This window comes from Drosophila albomicans, chromosome 3 (assembly GCF_009650485.2).
Source record: "Drosophila albomicans strain 15112-1751.03 chromosome 3, ASM965048v2, whole genome shotgun sequence".
NCBI classification, from domain to species: domain Eukaryota; kingdom Metazoa; phylum Arthropoda; class Insecta; order Diptera; family Drosophilidae; genus Drosophila; species Drosophila albomicans.
Window position 1 is genome coordinate 29810369 of NC_047629.2, and position 18721 is coordinate 29829089.

Consider the following 18721-nt stretch of genomic DNA (forward strand, 5'->3'; position numbering starts at 1 on the left):
ATGAACTTTAACAGATAAATCTGGATTTATACAATTGTTATTTAAAGTCGCCGCCAGTTAGCAGCGTTTCCTCCCTTTCCCAGCGTTTCCTCCATTTCCTTTGCCGATTCTCCAAGAATACGTCAATTGAAATTGCCCGCCTTTGAAGTGTTCTCAATTTTATGCGATAGTGAATAATCGGTCCCCATTGGACAGTTATTCAGATAAGAAAAAGGATTTCAATACATTATGATTATTTTACAATTTCTGGCGAAGATCTGTACAGATTAATCTTGGCTCAAATCGGTTAATGATGCTTTAAAAAAATTCTATAATTGAATTTAACATTTTGTTCCCCTAAGAACTGCGAAACATTTGTCCCAAGTTGATTGAGAATAACATAACCAATTAAATTAAAATATATAAATTAAATAAACATATGAAGAAATTCTCTATTCAACTATTTGAATAGGATAGAGAGAAAGTATTAAAAGGCCTATTTTTGTAGTAAATGTGTTCTTTACTAAAAATTAATATTTTGTTCCCCTAAGAACTGCGAAAGATTTGTCCCAAGTTGATTGAGAATAACATAAGCAATTAATTTAAAATATATAAATTAAATAAACATATGAAGAAACATATGAAATCTATTCAACTATTTGAATGGGATAAAGAGAAAGTATTAAAATGCCTATTTTTTTAGTAAATGTGTTCTTTACTAAAAATTAGTTCAGAATATATTCTGTAATATCAATTAAATAAGTTAAGTTAATTGCAAAAAATTCGATATTAACTGGTTGATATCAAGTTGCAATCATTGGAATAGCTGTTGCAACTACAAGCGGTACGTGATATTGCCCCACGAAGAATTTCTAGATAGAAAATGCAGCTGCGAGCAAAGTGCAGCGCACGTCTGGTCATTGGCGTCTAAGCTTATCGCTGCAGTTGGCAATAGTTGGGGTCACATAGATAGAATGACGAATGCGATAAGAGTCAAAAGAATAAAACTATAGTATGTATATAAAAAAAAGAGTATAAACATGTTGTTTTTATTGCTTATTTAAAGCCCTTGGGGCAATTGAAATCATATTTGTTAATATCGTACAAATGCTTTTACATTTCCACATAGGTTGGCATGGTCATGACGCCACAGTTGTTCTTGCGTGCCGACATTAGAATGTAACCATCGTTGCCCCAGTAGGTGGACCAAGAGTTCTTCACCAGCCAATAATCCTCGCCATTAATGTTGCCATAACCCACAGCCAGTACAGCATGATCGAGGCCATCGACATCGTTTTTGCAATTCGGTTCATAGTACACACCATGCGAGTAGAAACTGAAGGTCCTGGGTGAGGCATCAATGGCAACGGAGAGTGGACCATGCTTAAGCAGCGCCAACTTGAAGGCATCGGGATCATTCGAAGTGACATTGACAAAGCCGGTTATGGGTGCAACAAGTGTGGCATTCTTAACATGACAATAGCCATCCTGTCCGAGATAGGGACCATATTCCTCCTCGGTGGGAACGCCGCCAACTTGCATCATCCATTGGTAGACACGGAAATCCTCACCGCCATCGCAGCCATTGTTGCCATAACCCCAGGAGCAGTCGATCAACGCCTGCTGCGAGAGACGCACCAGATTGCCGCCATTCTTGAGGAAGAAAGCGCCCTCGATATGTCCAATGGTACCAAAGGACCAGCATGAACCACACACCGATTGATCTGCAAAATATAAAAGATTAATAGAAGCAGCAGCCCAAAATGAATACCAGACAACGTACCTTTCACGGGTGTGACGGCACCATAAAGACGCCAATCGTATTGCGAGGGAATGTCATCCTTGAGCTTATCCACATCGTAGGGGAAGGGTTTGCCGGAATTGTAGCCACCCGAAGATTTGTAGCCGCGACGTGCCTTCAACTCCTCATCGCTCTTATCGGCCAGATGATTGACAGCCAGCGTATAGCTCATTTTGGCACGATTCTTTGAGTGAATGTAACGCAAGTTTTGACGGAAAATGTTCTTGCGATGCTCGTGCTCCTTGTCGTCCTGATATTCGACACCATGCTTGCGCTTAAAGTGATGGAATGCCGTATCCACATGCTCATCGCTGCCTGAGATAAACTCCTGCATGGGATTGAAGGTGGCAAAGTGTCCAGTACCCGGTCCCGGGAAACCAGTGCATGTCAAATTCTCATCAATCTCAAACACTTCATTGGGAATATCGTCATGCTCATAGCTATCATAATCCAGATAATAATGATCATAATGGGAGCCCAACAAGGAATTATAGCCACGCATCTCGTAGCGCACGGGAATCGGCATACGGCTTGCTGGATAATGTGGTGACTTCTTGTAGCGCACCCACAATGTATAGACGTTCTTCTTCTGACCAATTGTTTCTTCCAGCCTAAACTTGTCGCATGTAAAGCCCAGGAACGTTTCAGTACCAATCAGTTGGAATGGCTTGGCATCGGGTAAAACACTTTGGATTTCCACAGTCTGATTGGCGGTGCCATTAACCTGCAGACAGCTCAGCTTGTTGAGGGCATCCTGTGTGGTAACCGGTGCCAGTTTCAGCGAGGTGCCATATTGTCCTTCACCGGCCAATTGATATGTTTTCACCATGCCGCCATAGTAATCGATACGGGAGCGTTTTGTGTTCTTATCGTACCAGGCATAGAAGGGCTCAGCTATTTCGGCATAGGGAATGTACAGTGTGCCCTTCACAATATAGTTGGGATCCCAGCGAGGCGGCTTGGTGCCAGAAACTTGTAGAGAACAATAAATAAAAAGAAGAAAACGCGGCAAGTTTAGCAAAATGTTGAAGCGGTAACCGGCAGCCATTGCAATATTCAACTCACGCCACACTTTCTATATACACACACGTACACCCATGCATACAGCTAAAAAGCCGCTTAGACACGCACACAAACAGCAGAGACAATTACATATTTTCTTTGTTTAGAGCAATAATTGTTCATATAATATTGCTAAAGTACTACTCACCCGCTAGCATTAGGCCGGCCAGCAGCGCCAAGTTTAACCACAATTGCATTTTGTTTTGCTCTATAGACTATTTTGCAATTGCACTTTAGTTTTTTATTTGAATGCGTTCGTGTAGAAGGGCAAATACCAATTGGACTGCTTCCAGTGCAAATCAAACGACGAAAGCTCGCATGAGAGCGCACAGAGCTGAAGAGAGACAGAGAGAGAGCGACTGCTGTTGTTGCTAACAGCTGTCAGTGCTCAACATGATCTTATTAACAGAGCTGTTAACTGACTGGCCGTGTGACCAAATTGCTTTAGTTTTCAAATGTTAGTTGTGCAAATGGCGGGCGCATTTGTGAAAGGATTGAAAAAGTAACGGCATCTACGACAAATTTTAAAATTACGTATACAATATAAAAAGAACATACGGAAAGTGAAGTGTAAACATAGCTATGTTATGTTGCTCTCTGTTCGCTGTTGGATGGCGCACTCTCATTGCTGGCCACTTTGAGCAGAAGCGAGCCTTTGGGCCGCTGTCTGCGCTAGGAGCTGAACAGACGCCAAGCAACCACCAAGCGAGCAACAGCGTCGTTATCACAGGGTCGTCGTGACGAAACGTGCAGTGTCAGTGTACCGAGCGAACAACCAACAACACAACACGAATGAAAAATGCACAACTATACATAAAGTACACAGAAACACACATACAGGCGCGCGCAAAATGTATGTATTGTAGCCCCAAAAAGTGTGCTATAAATGATTTAGTGCGATTGCACGACGTGCAGCAAGACGTGGATGTGCATTGTGGATTAAAGTACGACTGTTGTGACCGTACAAGTGCGCGACATATATATAAAAAAGAAATAAAATTGCATTACGATTTAATTGCATTTTGTTTTTGCGCTCAACTGTAAAATCCTACCGTGAGTGGGTGTGTGTGTGTGCGTGTGTCTGTGGAGTGTCCCGTAATGTAGTGGAATAGAAAAATGAATTTAATCTGCGATTAAAACGCAAACGCGCACTTTCGCATACTTACGCGATTTGTATGTTTCGTGAGTGTTGCGCATCTTATCATTATGCCAAGTGGCAGACCGGAAATTTGAACGAAAATTAAATTCGAGTTTTCTATGGTAAGCGCGTGCCTAGTATTCCTTGTTGTTGTTGTTGTCTTCTTCTATAGGCAATTTACATACATATGTATAGCTAGCGAATACATATTTTACATACATTTTTACATAAACTGACCTCTTCTCTATGATGATGTTGGCGTAGCAAGAAGCTATTGTTACGTTTTCAAATTGATTGAAGTTATCAATAACTGATTGATGGATGACACTGAATTGATGTGCCTAGAAAAGCGCATGAGTATCCTGTGATTTATTAAATAATGTGTAGTTTTGATTAGCTTGGATATTTATGGAAATTTCAGTATTCAGTATCAGCGAGAAAAGACGTAAAGGCAAATTAATTAACTTAATTATGCAATAGTCCTTCGTAAATTGAAAAGATTAGTGCCCTCGAGCTACATGCTGTCGTATGACAGAAATATCTAGTCTAAAGATAGATAGACTGCTTCCTTGGAGAGCACTTTGTAACTCCACTGAAAGACATGTTTTGTGAAGTGCACTCACAGTAAAAACAGCGCAAAATGTATGCAAGACTAATGTGTGTACGTGTGTCTGTGTGTAAGTAGACATTTCGCTGTGTGTAACCTACATTTTAAACGACAAATACAACGCATACATACGTTCGTACAAACATGTACACATAACAAGTCAAATCCGTGACCGAAGTCGCTGCTCTGCGTCTGCTGAAGTAAGTAGCAGGCGGCGGGGATGGGAGGCGTGTGCAGCAGTAGAAGTAGCAGCAGCAGAAACAGCAGCGTCGGCATCACATGTAAATTTACTTTTATCAGTGCCCAAAAACACACACAAACACAGTCACAGAAATGCATGCTTCAAAAATTCGTATATACTACATACGTATATATATGTATATGTATTAGCAGTCGCTGCTCTCATGGGCACGACGCGCACTCTCACGAGACGAGCGTCGCCAAATACGAATCGAGTTCGTTGCGTTTGCTGCTTCCGTTACCAAAAAATTTTAAGCTTGCTCTCACTCTCATTCTCGTTGTCGTTCTCGTTCTCATTCTCATTCTCTGTTGTCTCGCACACTCTGCTTCTTCCCATCGGTCTATCTTAAACGTGGGAGCGTTGCTGGACAGCAGTCAAGCAGTAAAGCAGTAAAGCAAAAGTCGGCCCTTCATCTCACCTTGTTTTTGCCTGCTCACCTGCTTTGCCTTTGCCCAAGCTGTTTATTGTTGTGCGTGCTGCATTGAATTTGCTTTTTCCGCTTTTCCTACGCCATTAGAATTTCCACTCAAAGAGCGTCACGGGTTATGCACTGCTGTTACTACTATTTAATGGCTTGTCGAGGCGTTAAAATATCTCTTGCACTTATAATAATTGTCCTCTCACTTTCTGCAATTTCTTGTGGGTGCAATTATGTAAACCGTTTATTCACTGCTTTAATTAAATGACCAATGAGTGTGCTTTCATCAACGATTTTTATTTGCTAAGAGCTTTACATTAACATTAATTATACGGCTTTATTTGTGATTTAAATACAAGTTTTTGCAAGTTCCTTCTTTTCGGTCTTAGTTGAATAGTTAAACAGAAATATTTATGTTATATTCGAAATTTACGCAGAGTAATACAAATTTTAGTTATGGAATGAGTCTCAGAGTAAAAAGTATTTTATTATGACCGAAAAAAAAAGTTTGACATTTATTCTAACTTTAAAATATTTGTAAAATTTTTGTATTGAATTTTTACAACTTTGCTAAACTTATATTCATTCCTATTTTATTACATATTTGAACAAGAATTTGTTTCTGTACAAATTTCAAAGTTAGGCAAATATTTCAAAAAAGGGTTGATACCTTGACTATCAGTTTAATATTTACTAACCTCTTGCTATTTTATTGCTTCTCGTATATAATACAGAACATGGTTTAATATTGCCAATGCGATTCTGTGACTCTTTTGTCTGTTTGCATTTTGTATTTGCTATTCTGAGTCAGTGCAAATAAAAGCGTAAAGCAATTAGGATATTCATAGAAATAGATACGTAGGATGATACCTAATGAATAGCTTTCGAGAGTATGATTTTCGTTATCTATAGAAAACAGTGTGCTGCAAAGCACACACGTAGGACTCTTCACATATCCGAGAGCAGGCTATTTTTATGCCATTTATGCATTGTTTAGAACAAGCACATTATCACATTTTCCTCTTAAGGCATCAGCAAGAGATATTAAAATTGACAGAGCCGCAGCTGTTGTCGAGAGCCAGAGGCAAAGGCAATCGGCAGACGGCAGAGGCAGGATGAAGAGGCAACTAAAACGATGATTCAGATTGTTGCCACACTTTTGCCATGCTAAGCTGATTCAACGCCGGGTGGCAGTTGGTGGAAGTGTCTATGCAATTGTCTGGGTGTCTGTGCGCTCAGTTTGCGATGGTAGCGGTGGTCCGTAGAGGGAGAGAGAGAGAGAGAGAGAAAGCGAGCTGCTGTAACTGGCGGCTGCTGAGTGGGTGGTAGATGGGTGGATGGGTGGTTGGGTGGTTTGTGCAACACTACATGTCATACAAACACTTGGGTACGAAGTGGCTTTTATGTTTGCCGCAGCGCAGTGGATTTCTAGTTGGCATTGGCAATGTCAGGATGTTGGCTTTGAATGGAAAACAATGGAACTATTGTGGCAACCGATGTTGTTGTTGTTGCTATTAAACAATTGTTGGCTCACGTTGTTGCTTCTACTGTGCAGCATTATAATTACCAGCAGTTGTTGTTGTCGCCTCCTAGTTGCTATTTATGGATATGGGATACCAGTATATAGAATCCAACGGCTAAATGTGATAAGAACGTTTATGCATTTCATTATTGTTTCATTAGTTTATCTGGGCATCCAATTAAATTTTATTATTTTTCACATCATTTGCATAATGTGCTGAACTTAATTTATTACTTGTATTATCTGCGACATTTTATTCATTCATTTGGCTTCAGTTTCTGTTTCTGTCAGTTCATTGTGCTATTTTCTATTTTTTTGCGATTTTCTTTTTCACTTCTGTTAGATTTTCTCTTGATAGTATTCGCATTTACATGTATGTGAGTGTTCTGAGCGTTTATTCATTTCGCATTTAGTTTTATCTTTTAATACCGTCTCCTCTGTTTCTATTGTTCTTCTTTTCAATCTACTTTATTAATTACGTAAGGCTTAGTATCTAAATCTCGTGAATTCCTCAATGACCATAACAAAGCTGTCACCGCTCTGATTACTTATCTTGCGTCACATTTTATTCTCGCTTCCTATAGGGTATAAGGGTATTATAGCATTGTGTCAGCTGGAAATATACTTTGTAACAGGCAGAAGGCGTCTAATTCGTCTTTTTGTAGTATATATATTTTTGATCAGCTGAGATGATTTAGCCATGCTCGCCTGTTCGCGTGACTACCTTGATATCGGCGACTGTAAAATAGCTATAACTTTATTTAGACATAATTTCTTATTGTTCTACGGGGTTCTAGTTTGTTATAAATATATTCTCCACTCACTTCCACCCCCACAAATCGAAAAAATCGAATAGAAATATTGCTGTGGTTGACCATCTGGTATATTTTATACTCTATACTATATATAGAGCATATTAAAGTAGTAGTACAACAATATACCAAATTATATTTTTGGTATACTTTAGGAATAGTACCGCGCTGCTTTGTTTTTATTGATCGATGGCACTCGTCTGTAGATGTCGTTCTTTAATTTATTTTTTACAAGAAATTGTTTGTTTAGGGCCTTGATTGCCTTATTGATACTTGCTCTGCATAATAGTAATAGTAATTGATATATAAAGTTACATACAAGAGTATACGTTACACAGTGCCTCTCCACTAAATCTGAATTTACACAAAACAAAAGAAACTATTGCTATTACTTTTAATAGCATCGATCGTTTTTCGATGACTAACCATAATAAAATAAATGAAGAATAAACGGGTCATATTACAATTATAGAAATGATTGAAGATGTTATATATTTCAAGCGGTTACTTGTGAATAATATGCGGGTAAACTTTGCATGATAAATGAAACTTCAAGAAGATTTGAATTTGCTTGTTCTTGAAGTTATTTATCGCCTTGTTAAAGTCTTGCCCTTTAAGTTATTAGTATCATTAAAGCTTTGGATACACTGCGTATGAGCGATCCTACGCAAGTTGTTGCTTCTTGGCGCCATACGAAAGTATGCGGGTTTTTCCCAATTCCCCCAGGAATTTTTCAGCAGCAGAAGAATCGAATGATAAATGCAAGGTGTGCCACTGCAGACTTTAGTGTAGACACATAAGTGATAATGCTGTAGATGTGTGGCAACGATGGTTACAGAAATTTAACTTTTTAAAGCCACCGTTGCCTCCAGAGCTGCCTCGTCATCCAACTTGACTTGCACGTCTCTTTTGATGACCATTCCAATGTGATTTCGTTTTAAAGCGACATTTATCCGCATGTGTCATGTCATGTCATGATTCTCTTCAACTTATTGCAAAGCTTCATGGAGACTACAACTCTTGCAGCCCAGATTCTTTTAGTGGAACAGTCCAGCAGATTTTGCTCCGAGAACTCAACCATCTTTTTTGACTTTTAATCATGTTATGTTGGCAACTGCAGCAAATGCCCAAAAGCAGCAGAAGCAATGTTTCTGACTTTTCACGGCACTGACGGCGCCTTTAATGCAACCATTCACACTCTCTGGCAGCTTCACTTGGGGAATAGCTATAGTCGCTTTGGTGAGCTGTCATGTTTCGACTGCCCATCATTAAACTTGTGAATTTCTCTTGCAACAAGACCGTGAATTCATTATCTTGGAGGATTCGTGGCCAACCTCATACTAGCGATTGTGATCGATGATTTTCTTTTTGATACACTTGAATCTATAATCTCACTAAGTATTATTGTACTCCGATTTAAAGGATTTTCACTCTGTTTGAAGCACATCGTTGGAGTCCGAATGTCCGACTGCAATTAAACCGCAAATTATTTTAAATGCTTTCATACCGATTATACAATAATGAACTGCGGTTACTTTGCGGCATTGCACTCTATTAATACTGGAATTAAATTACTTATTAACATTGGTTAATTGAAGAAAAACCATTTAAACAGCAACGAAGTTGAAATTCAGAATTTAGTTTATAAATATCATGTAATAAACTATGAAAAATAAGAATAACTCGAATGAGATAACTAAGAATCGAATATATATAGAATTTTATATTAAGATTCCTTTTGAAATCTTTTCTTCCATATCGCTTAACTAGTAAGAAACATATAGAATATAGATATACAATGCAATATTCGTTTCGTCGTCTGAGTTTCTGATCTAATAAACTGATTCTTGTTTAACTTTTAGATTATTATAGAATGGCAAGCAAATATTGTTCATTTTTCTTTGTTGAAACCAAGTTTCATTACGTTTAGAAAGTTTTTGTCTTATAGGTAGCGTATTTAAAAATTCTATATTTTTCTGTCAAAATTAAATTTAAAAAAAATTCGTTATTTATTGATAATCAACGACTGGTGACAAAGATGTGAGAAAGGCCTGACATAATGTGAATAATTATAGAAATATTGTCATTTATGATTTATCGGGGTAAGCTTTAAATGGCAGCCATATTATTTATGTAGTTATGCAGATAGGGAAATGATTTATTTGTCAAGAGATAAAAGTCTTTCCTTACGCATAGGGATTAATATAAATTATACTATTAAAATATATTTTTCATTTCTATTATTTTTTATGTCTGTATTTATTTGCTTAAAGTATTATGTTGGAAAAACTCTATTGTTCACCTATAATTTTCACTTAAAGAATCAAGATGTGGCATGTTTTAAGATTTTGATGCTTCTATTTACCTTTCACGTCAAGCTATTTTTATGTATTTGGCACATTGATAAAGCTGACCTTTTTTTCTGTTCTAATTTGCAGTTGGAAACAAGAGAAGAAAGTTTCGTGTAATAAATCTTAAACTTGCATCAAATTAAAACACAAATAACGAGGCGAACGGCGCATGCAACACAGCGGCAAACGCATTGCATTGGCGCGGATGTTTGTTGGCTAAAACACTGAGCGGGTGCCATGCCACAAAATTCGTAAGCCCATGCAAAAAGCCGTAATGATGATGACCGCATCACAAACAATTTTGCCGTGAGAGCAAATTACATAAAATTATCATGCAGCGCAGGCAGCGGCCAAGTTTGCCACTCAAAGGCAACAGCAGCAACAACAACAATAGCAACAGCAACATCAACAGCAACAGCAACAACAAGAACAAGAGCAGCGAGGCTAAACTTGTACTGCAACAGCAAAAGCAACGGCATTGCGTGCGGACTGCATGACGTATACGTAATATACGTATTACGTATACGTAATATGCGCTAGTTTGTGGCCATTTGCCAAGCAGACGAAGCGGAAAAAGCGAAAACAAACCCAAAAGAAAGCAAACAAACAACAACAACAACATAGTAAAGAGCAAAGCAAACTGAACATAGAAAATCACACATAGACATTGAAGACGAAGAAGAAGGGGAAAAGGAAGAGCACGAAGTGGAAGTGGAAGACGAAGAGGAAGTGGTAGAGGAAGTGGCAGCAGAAGGAGAAGAAGAAGTACATATCATTGCAAGCAGAGCAAATGGCAAAAGTTGTCATAAAGTTGCTAACGTGTTGAGGCAGCTGCCACAAGATGACAAAATGGCGAAGTTAACGTTACACCGTCTACTGCAGCGTTTGCAGCTGACGGCGCTGCAGCTGGCCATTGACTCGCCCACGCCTTACAAGCAACTGCAACTGCAACAACAACAACCACTACAGATAAAGCAGCAGCATCTTCTTGAGAGCAACAACAACAATAGTAGTAGTAATAGAACTCGCATGGCTTTTTGGGGATGGCTGCAATTGTGCCAAGGCAATGGACACTATCTAACGCTGGCTGTGCTCATCTATGGCTATCTAATGCTGCATGCCTCAGCTGCAGCCGGCGTTGCAACCACAGCCAGCACGCCCGCCCTATCTAATCTAACAACACCTTTAGCCTTAAGCCAATCACAACAGCTACAGCAACAGCAACAAAACGCACAAATTGAGAAACGTGATGTCGCCCACGTGCCTGAAGATGAATACGATGCCAGTTATCCGGATGATATAGACGATATTGAGGCCTTGATTAATAATAAGTCAGGTAAGTTAACAAATAGAGTGTGATATATGAGAAGGAGACTGAAAGGATACTAAAAATTGTTTACTAATACAAAAAAATTTAAAATATTAATTTTATATGAAGTTACAAATTTTTGTAATAGAGTTTTCTATTTTAAAGAAGTACTACTCTAAATCTCTAGTAGAGATATACACATAATTTATTAAAGTTTGATTTATAAACAAAATGAATAAATAAATAACAACGGAATGCATTTAATACAAAAGAATATCATGGAAAGATTGTTAGAGAATTTTCTATGTAAATTTCTTTAATGTTTTAATCTAGAGTCTCAGAAGTAAAGAAATACATATCAGAGAATATTAAGTAGAGAAATATACAATTTAAAAAATATCTTTTATAGTAAGATTACTTTTGTATCACAATATAAAATAAATAACAACGAAATCTCTTTTACAAAACAAAGCTTAAAGAATAGTAAACAATGTGTGAAAATAAAAATTAAATTGGGTTAGTAATTCGAAAATTTCATATGAAATATTTACAGTATTTTATTCCAGAGTCCTTCTAGTAGAAATGTTTATTCGAGTTACAGACTAGAAAATCTCTAGAAAATATATAATCATCATTACATCACTATCAAGAAATATCGTCTGTAGTAAGTTACTACAAGTAACATTCATTTTGTATAAGACACTTTCCTTATGCATAAAGAAAAAAAAAATCAAATAAATATCAAAGCACTTTTAATAGAAAACTGTAGAAACTTACTATTCACTAAGTATTAGAGATATTTATTATTATTAGATATATCTTGTTAAATAGTCTGCATTAAAAACTACCCTATAGAATGTTGTAATACAATTTGTATTTAGATACATTGAATTTGAATTAAATATTTGCTATAGACAACTTAGTTGAAATTAAAATCAACTTATATTGCTAAAAACGTAATTTGGTTAATGTGATTTTATAAAATGTAATACATTTTGGGATAATCACTTCTAAAGCCTTTTGCAAGGCACACAAGCGCAATGCCATTTAATAACTAAGCTTGTGGGTTCCGCACACATTTATGAACTGTTATGTTGACCTTTCAAAGAGAGCACCTGAAAGCTCCGCAGCTTGACCAAAATAAATTGAATAAGCCCATGAATCATTGCGGCTCAGTGCGCCAAACTGGCAACTGGAATCTGGCAAATAATGTAGCAGAGCAACAACATGGAAACTTGGTGTCATGGCAACATGGCAACATTGCTGAGATGCAGTCCGAAAATCCTCTAAAAAGAACACAAAGGACGAAAGTCGAAAGAGTCTCGGCAGCTGTTGTGCAATTTATGAGAATTATGATCTTTTGGGGTATTAAATTTTTTGGGCATGGCAACTGACCGCAAAATCAGCCAACAATTTGAAAAGGCAAACAGCTCGAAAGGTCAAGGAAATCTAATATATTGCAGTTAACCTTTTTAGACAAAAAGGAATACATAAATATAATTAAAATTGCGGCAAAAGGTCGCTTCACACAATTGTATTTCATTGAGGGCACAATAGAAATACAATTCTGATTTTGTCATTTAATTACAGCGAAAGGTAAATACATTGGAGCGCCATGCAACGAGCTGAAATGTGATGCAAAATTGTTGCACGTCACCTGTGAAAAGGAGTCACAAACCTGCAGCTGTGAGCGCAATTATCCCGTGCAGCTGGGACCTGTGAAAGGTTGCGCCAAACGTAAGATATTACCAATATATTTTACATTTATATATATTATAATGTATTTGTAAGAATACTCATTCCTCTCAGTTCCTTCAGCAGTTTTATAGAAGATACCCCTTAAGCTATGTTTTTATATACACCTCTAGCAAATAAATAAAATTACAAGCTTTTAAACTCATTATTTATTTCCTAGTGTGTTATATGACTTGAAGAAACTCCACAACTAAATAAATAAGCAATAGCTAACACTATACACTTATTTATTTGTGAATTTCTTTATTGGTTTCCACTGCAGCTAAAAAACTAGGCGATCAGTGTTTCTACGATGAGACATGCCTCTACAACGATGAGAACTCTCTCTGTGTTCAGGTGAGGCACAATGCGATTTGCCAATGTGCCAGTGGCTACCACTCGGTCAGCTATACGAAGCCAACGAGACGCATCTTCTGCACACCAGGTCAGCAGCATTAAATGTAATTAACTCTGCTATTTATTCTAATATTGCCCAATAAATTTCTTGCAGATCTCAGCGAACTAAGCTCAGATTTGCCCACTTTGCTGGGCGTCTCAACGGGCATTGCGGTGCTCGCGGGTCTCATTTGCATGGTGTTGCATCTGTTCAGTAAAACGAAGTATCCGCGGCATCGCAATTTCGGCGATGCCAACATACCGCCACCCATTCTCTACTCCAGTGATACAGGTACAAAACATCTCAACAGCTTTGATACATTTTTGTTGGTAAATTTTTGAAATTTTTGTTTTTAAATTTGTATTTCTTAATTCTTTTCGATTGATTTAATTATTTGAAAAATATAAAGATACATTTTATGTAAAATTAATTTTTTTTATTTTCAAAATGTAGAAAAAACAATCCTGCATTTTAATTTACATTTTGTACAAAATTCGATACAAACAAGCAAAGTATTGCATTATTTTTATAATCGCTACCCATAGGGTAGAAGGGTAGAAGGAGGCATCTTCGACCTCATAAAGTATATATTTTCTTGATTAGCGTCAACAGCCGAGACGATCTAGTTATATCCACCTGTCTGTCTGTCCGTATGATCTACATAGATCTGTGAGACTGTAAGAGATAGAGCTATAATTTTTTTATCGACAGTATTTGTTATGTTTGCACGCAGATCAAGTTTGTTTGAAATTTTTCCACACCCACTTCCGCCCCCGCAAATTAACAAAAAGAATAACTAGCGTAATTTTAAAGCTAGAGGCAGGATTTGTGGTACATATAATAGTAAGAATAGTACTTAAGATTCCTGAGATAAAAACTGTCGATGTTATTTAAGAAATACTTTTATATGGGCAAAAAGTCTACTTGCTATGGGTCTTAGTTGCTTTGGCTGACAATCTGGTATATTTCGCACCATATGGTATATTTTAAATATAGTTATAAATATATCAAAAATAAGTCTTGTGTATATATTTAGTATTTTTGTGGTATATTAATTTAGTATATTTTAAGAATAATACAGCGCTGTTCGAGTACAATCGACTGTAACTTTCATACATGTTACTTTCTTAGAATGTTTTATTATTGACTTTGGTTTACTTTTATCAGGAAAATCAACCTTTGGCAAACGTTAATTGTTAGTTGGAAAAAGTGTTATTTGTTTATGGGCATTGAAAAACTGAAAAATATATTTAATTAAATAGAATCTGTAATTGAACAATAGTTTACTTATTTGTTATATTTATAGTTTGCTTTGGAATGTTATTTATTTTATTCTTTAGAATATTTGTATTAAAAAGCAACAAAGTGGTTGTTTTCGATATCAATTGATTGATGCGATTTTGCTTGCAGGCATTCCGTTGACAGTGCACTCGGCACGTCCGTCGTCGCGTTCCAGCATTCGGTCGACGGGTTCGATAGGCTCCTTTGGCAATCGGCGCGCCTCGTCTGGCGGTCTGCCCGGCAACGCTGGCACTGGCGGCGGTCATCATAGTGGAGGCGGCGGAGGTGGCGGTAATGCAGGTGGTGGCGGTGGTGGCGGCGGCGGCGGTTCGAAGGGCATACTTGTGTCGACATCGCGTACAGGTGCGGCTAGATCGGCCGCCATATTGCTCATATCGTGTCACATAACGGCGGTGTCTAAGCAAAATTCACGCGCCTCATCGCGTCAAACATCGGGCGCCGGATGCAGCCAGCATTCGCGCGATACTCTAGACGATAACAACGGCTCTGGCGGCGTTGGCGGTGGCAGCGGCTGTCGCAGTTGCGAGAGCACGCTGTCGATGAACCGTCAACTGCAGAAGCAATTGAATCATCAACGGCATCTGCTCAGTTTCGAGCTGTCGCCGGCGAAATCAAAGAATCAGGATAGATTTAGGACCCTCTTGGGCATGAATGGCATTGACCATGAACATGACAATGATGATGATGATTATGATGAGCATAATGTTGATGATAATGATGGGTGCAATATCAATAGCATAGGCGGTGTCGGTGGCGGTGGCGGTGTCGGTGGCTTTGGCAGTGGCGATGGCAGTGGCAGTGGTGGTCTTGGTCTTGGTGGTGGTCCTTACAACTGTGATGCTGACGTGCATCATTTGCATATTGGCGCCCTGCCCACGCCGGCGAGTGAAACGCCCAGATTTGCGGTAAATCAACTCCACACACATCAAGCATCATCAATCATCCATCACATTGCCCCACCACTATGTAATCCTGATCTTTGTGTGTCTGTCTTTGTACGTGTGTGCGTCTGTGCGTGTGTGTGTGTGTGACCCTAGTTCAATTTTGCTGTGTGTGTTTCGATTGAGCAAATTCCGTTTGACTTGTGTGTTTCTCAACCTCTTCTCATTCGATAACATCGTTACACTGTCAACCAAGTTATTGTCTTGATATAGCCAAAGATATTTATGTTCTGGACTTTGAGCTAAGCATGTTAGCGTTATATATATCAAGATGAAAGATCCACAGCATAAATAAACTTGAAGCTATGTATTTGTTCGGTTCATTGGCTCACTTTGTTGTGTACATTGGCTCATTTCAAATTCATCGCATTTGCATTCAATTATTAGCGTAAATTTGATTAAACTGTCGAAAACTTTAACTCTTGATCTTGTAACAATAAATTTTTATGTTTGAATTGATTGATGTTCAGTGTGCTTCCAAATCTCTGTTTCAAATTCGTTTATTTTTTTGTTCATTATATTTTTTTTTTTGGTTGATGAAAAAACTACATAAATACTGAACACACACTACACAGCTACTCACACACACAGACAAAATAGAATTTAAGAAAAGCGTTAGGGAAAGTGATTAACAAATTGTGTTAAATAATTTGAAATGACAATAATATACTCACATAGACACACACATACACCAACAGACCCAAGTGTTAAGTGATAATATACATATATTATATCTGATAAATAACGGCTTATTAACCTCTCTCTCGACCGTTTAATTAACGATAATGAAGAACTGTAATCTTGACAAGGTGATATTGAAGCAATATGGCGGTGATTATGTTCCTGTTTCTAGAAATTTAACAACACCATAATTTAATTAACTAAATATATATAGCATACACATCCACACCAATACAAACACTCCACACTTACACACATTTAAAATTTATAACTGCATGTTTTCCTTTCCATGCACACTCCAGTCGATTCCCCAGCTATCGATAGACGATAACAAATCCCTCCACAAATCCTTTTGACTCGCTGACTTTCTTTAATATGTGCTCTCTCTTATCCTCTACCTCTCTTTCTCTCTATTTGAATGAAGCTGTTTGTGTATATATAAATCAAATTACTTTCATCTAAAATATTTACTTGATGTCATATATCGTTATAGTATTGTATAGCATAGTTTAACGCTTCGCTAGCGCTTGAAGTTGTATGCTTTCCATTAAATTAAGTTTGGTCAACAAATCTCTTTCAATTCTCGCTCATTCCTAACCTATACAAAAATTATTTCTGCATTTCATTTCTGCATTCCAATCCTAATTATCTAATATCGCTTTAATTCTCTGAAGCATAATAAAATAAAACTTTACAATACGTAAGCAAAATACAAAATAATATTTTGAATATATTGGATAACATTTCATACCCGCATTATGCTTCGAAATATTCTATATATTTATTAGTATTCCATTCTATCATTTCACTTGTTAAGATTTGATATGAGAGAACAAGCAAAAAGAATATTCTTCAAATTTAAAATGTTTAACAATTAACGTATAATACAAATTTGTTAACAATTTCTAGTCTTATTACCAAATTTCTTGAAAGACTTTTCCAATCTCTTTAACTCTCTCTTTTCTTTATTACGTATACGTAATTTATTGCCTGATTTTTTGCTCAATTCGAACTGCTTTTAACATACAATGTTTGAGACATAATGCTTTGCTCCTAGCGTTTGATTCTAAAGCTCTCCTTTTCACGATTCACCGATTCTTTCGCGTCACGCTCTCTTTCTCTCTTCCTGCCCCTATCTCTCTCGCTCTTTCTCTGACACTCTTTCTCTCTATTACTATCTTGCTCTGTCTATGTCTGCTTCTGCCTCTGCCTCGCTTAGCTTTAAGTAATACCAATTGTCCTCTTTAATTTCAATTAATATAATTTCTCTCTTTCTCTCTCTTTTTGTGATCACTTTGCAGGTTCTCGAAGACCAAGTCTAGCGTCTGTGCACAGCACAAGTTCCTCGGTGCGCAGCTACAGCATGATGCGGTTCGAAAAGGAGGTGCAACAGAAGGAGATACGGCAGGAGATGAAGCTGCGATTGGCGCGACTGCAACAGCAGCAGCATCTCACACAGAACAAGCCGCAGATCATCATTGGCGAAGCGTTGCTGCAACATGGGGCCATTAGTCGCGTCACCATGGCCACGCCCAGTCCGTTAACGCCCAATTCGTTGGACGAGCTGCTGCCGTCACTCGATGAGAACCAGGAGGTGAGTCCAATGCCAGCAATTGATGAAGATGATGTCAGCATGTGGCTCTAAAAACACACACATTTGACGCTTTAGTATCCACCCAGAATTGAGTCCACTTACAAGCAGCTTATCCAACCCAAAGCAACAGCAGCAGCAATAGCGGCAGCAACAACAACAGCAACGGCAGCAACCAATACTAATGGCTATAATGGTCCTTGTAGCTCATCGACTGAGGCACTCTAAAATTGAACGCGATCTCGTTGAAGCGATCCACAAGTCCTGTATACATAGTACACACATAACATATAGTATATTACTTATATAGTATAGTATAGTGTATGGGCACGAAATCTATCGAAAGTCTAGCGTTATATACATATAGTATTGGAGTTCAGTTAAAGCTTATTGTTAGTTCATTGAATTAAACGTCAAACGTGTTTAGTTTTAGCCAATTAGATTATGTGTAACATAGTAAGCGTCTCTCCTAATCAAAGGCAAGAGCTAACCAACCTATCAGTCAAGCCATTCTTAATAAATTCGTGCTCGAAGTTGTAGTATAAATGCATCAAACATCTTCACACATTTTATACGTATTTTCACGCAGTTTTGTAGAAATTATACAACATTAAATCATCATCACCATCATAATAAAAGCAAGCACAGATTAAATTTTAAAAATGGCGACTCTAAGAAATTGATAATTATTTCATATGCCGAGAAAGTTGATTTTAATTTCTAGAGATAATTCGATAATTTAAATGTTTTCTGATTAATTTTTACAAATTTTATTCAAATGGTTTCTATATCATAGAATGTATTCATTACAAAGTTGAAATTTAAATTTCATTGC

General features: G+C 37.6%; 3 protein-coding genes across 4 annotated transcripts; 2 read left to right on the plus strand and 1 right to left on the minus strand.

Annotated features, from left to right (window-relative positions):
* Positions 1 to 996: 996 nt before the first annotated feature.
* LOC117567979 (digestive cysteine proteinase 1) lies at positions 997 to 3156 on the minus strand. The gene is made up of 3 exons (XM_034248298.2): positions 2991 to 3156; positions 1763 to 2752; positions 997 to 1703 (listed from the first exon to the last, which is right to left on the minus strand). Exons 1-3 carry the CDS (start codon positions 3037 to 3039, stop codon positions 1093 to 1095), a joined length of 1650 nt encoding a protein of 549 aa, XP_034104189.1. The 5' UTR covers positions 3040 to 3156; the 3' UTR covers positions 997 to 1092.
* A 253-nt stretch (positions 3157 to 3409) lies between these two features.
* Positions 3410 to 17693, plus strand: LOC117567978 (uncharacterized). Of its 2 annotated transcripts, XM_034248297.2 has the most exons (7): positions 3414 to 4102; positions 10019 to 11267; positions 12831 to 12977; positions 13258 to 13419; positions 13486 to 13662; positions 14782 to 15578; positions 17597 to 17693. In XM_034248297.2, the coding sequence occupies exons 2-7, from the start codon at positions 10781 to 10783 to the stop codon at positions 17615 to 17617; spliced, it is 1791 nt and encodes a 596-aa protein (XP_034104188.1). In that variant the 5' UTR covers positions 3414 to 4102; positions 10019 to 10780; the 3' UTR covers positions 17618 to 17693. The 2 variants fall into 2 exon arrangements, with proteins under 2 accessions (XP_034104187.1, XP_034104188.1); XM_034248296.2 differs by lacking the exon at positions 17597 to 17693 and having other exon boundaries at positions 3410 to 4102; positions 14782 to 16073.
* Positions 17659 to 18660, plus strand: LOC117568006 (uncharacterized). The gene is made up of 2 exons (XM_034248329.2): positions 17659 to 17889; positions 17965 to 18660. Exons 1-2 carry the CDS (start codon positions 17659 to 17661, stop codon positions 18112 to 18114), a joined length of 381 nt encoding a protein of 126 aa, XP_034104220.1. The 3' UTR covers positions 18115 to 18660.
* Positions 18661 to 18721: the final 61 nt, after the last annotated feature.

Excerpts from the sequence above, each read along its gene's own strand:
- LOC117567979 (XM_034248298.2), bottom strand. The coding sequence starts at position 3,039 with ATGCAATTGTGGTTAAACTTGGCGCTGCTGGCCGGCCTAATGCTAGCG. Across the intron at positions 2,753-2,990 it reads GGCCGGCCTAATGCTAGCGG|TTTCTGGCACCAAGCCGCCT; the intron begins GTGAGTAGTACT and ends GTTCTCTACAAG. Across the intron at positions 1,704-1,762 it reads TGCCGTCACACCCGTGAAAG|ATCAATCGGTGTGTGGTTCA; the intron begins GTACGTTGTCTG and ends TATATTTTGCAG.
- LOC117567978 (XM_034248296.2), top strand. The coding sequence starts at position 10,781 with ATGGCGAAGTTAACGTTACACCGTCTACTGCAGCGTTTGCAGCTGACG. Across the intron at positions 11,268-12,830 it reads CTTGATTAATAATAAGTCAG|CGAAAGGTAAATACATTGGA; the intron begins GTAAGTTAACAA and ends ATTTAATTACAG. Across the intron at positions 12,978-13,257 it reads TGTGAAAGGTTGCGCCAAAC|CTAAAAAACTAGGCGATCAG; the intron begins GTAAGATATTAC and ends TTTCCACTGCAG.
- LOC117568006 (XM_034248329.2), top strand. The coding sequence starts at position 17,659 with ATGATGCGGTTCGAAAAGGAGGTGCAACAGAAGGAGATACGGCAGGAG. Across the intron at positions 17,890-17,964 it reads CACTCGATGAGAACCAGGAG|TATCCACCCAGAATTGAGTC; the intron begins GTGAGTCCAATG and ends TTGACGCTTTAG.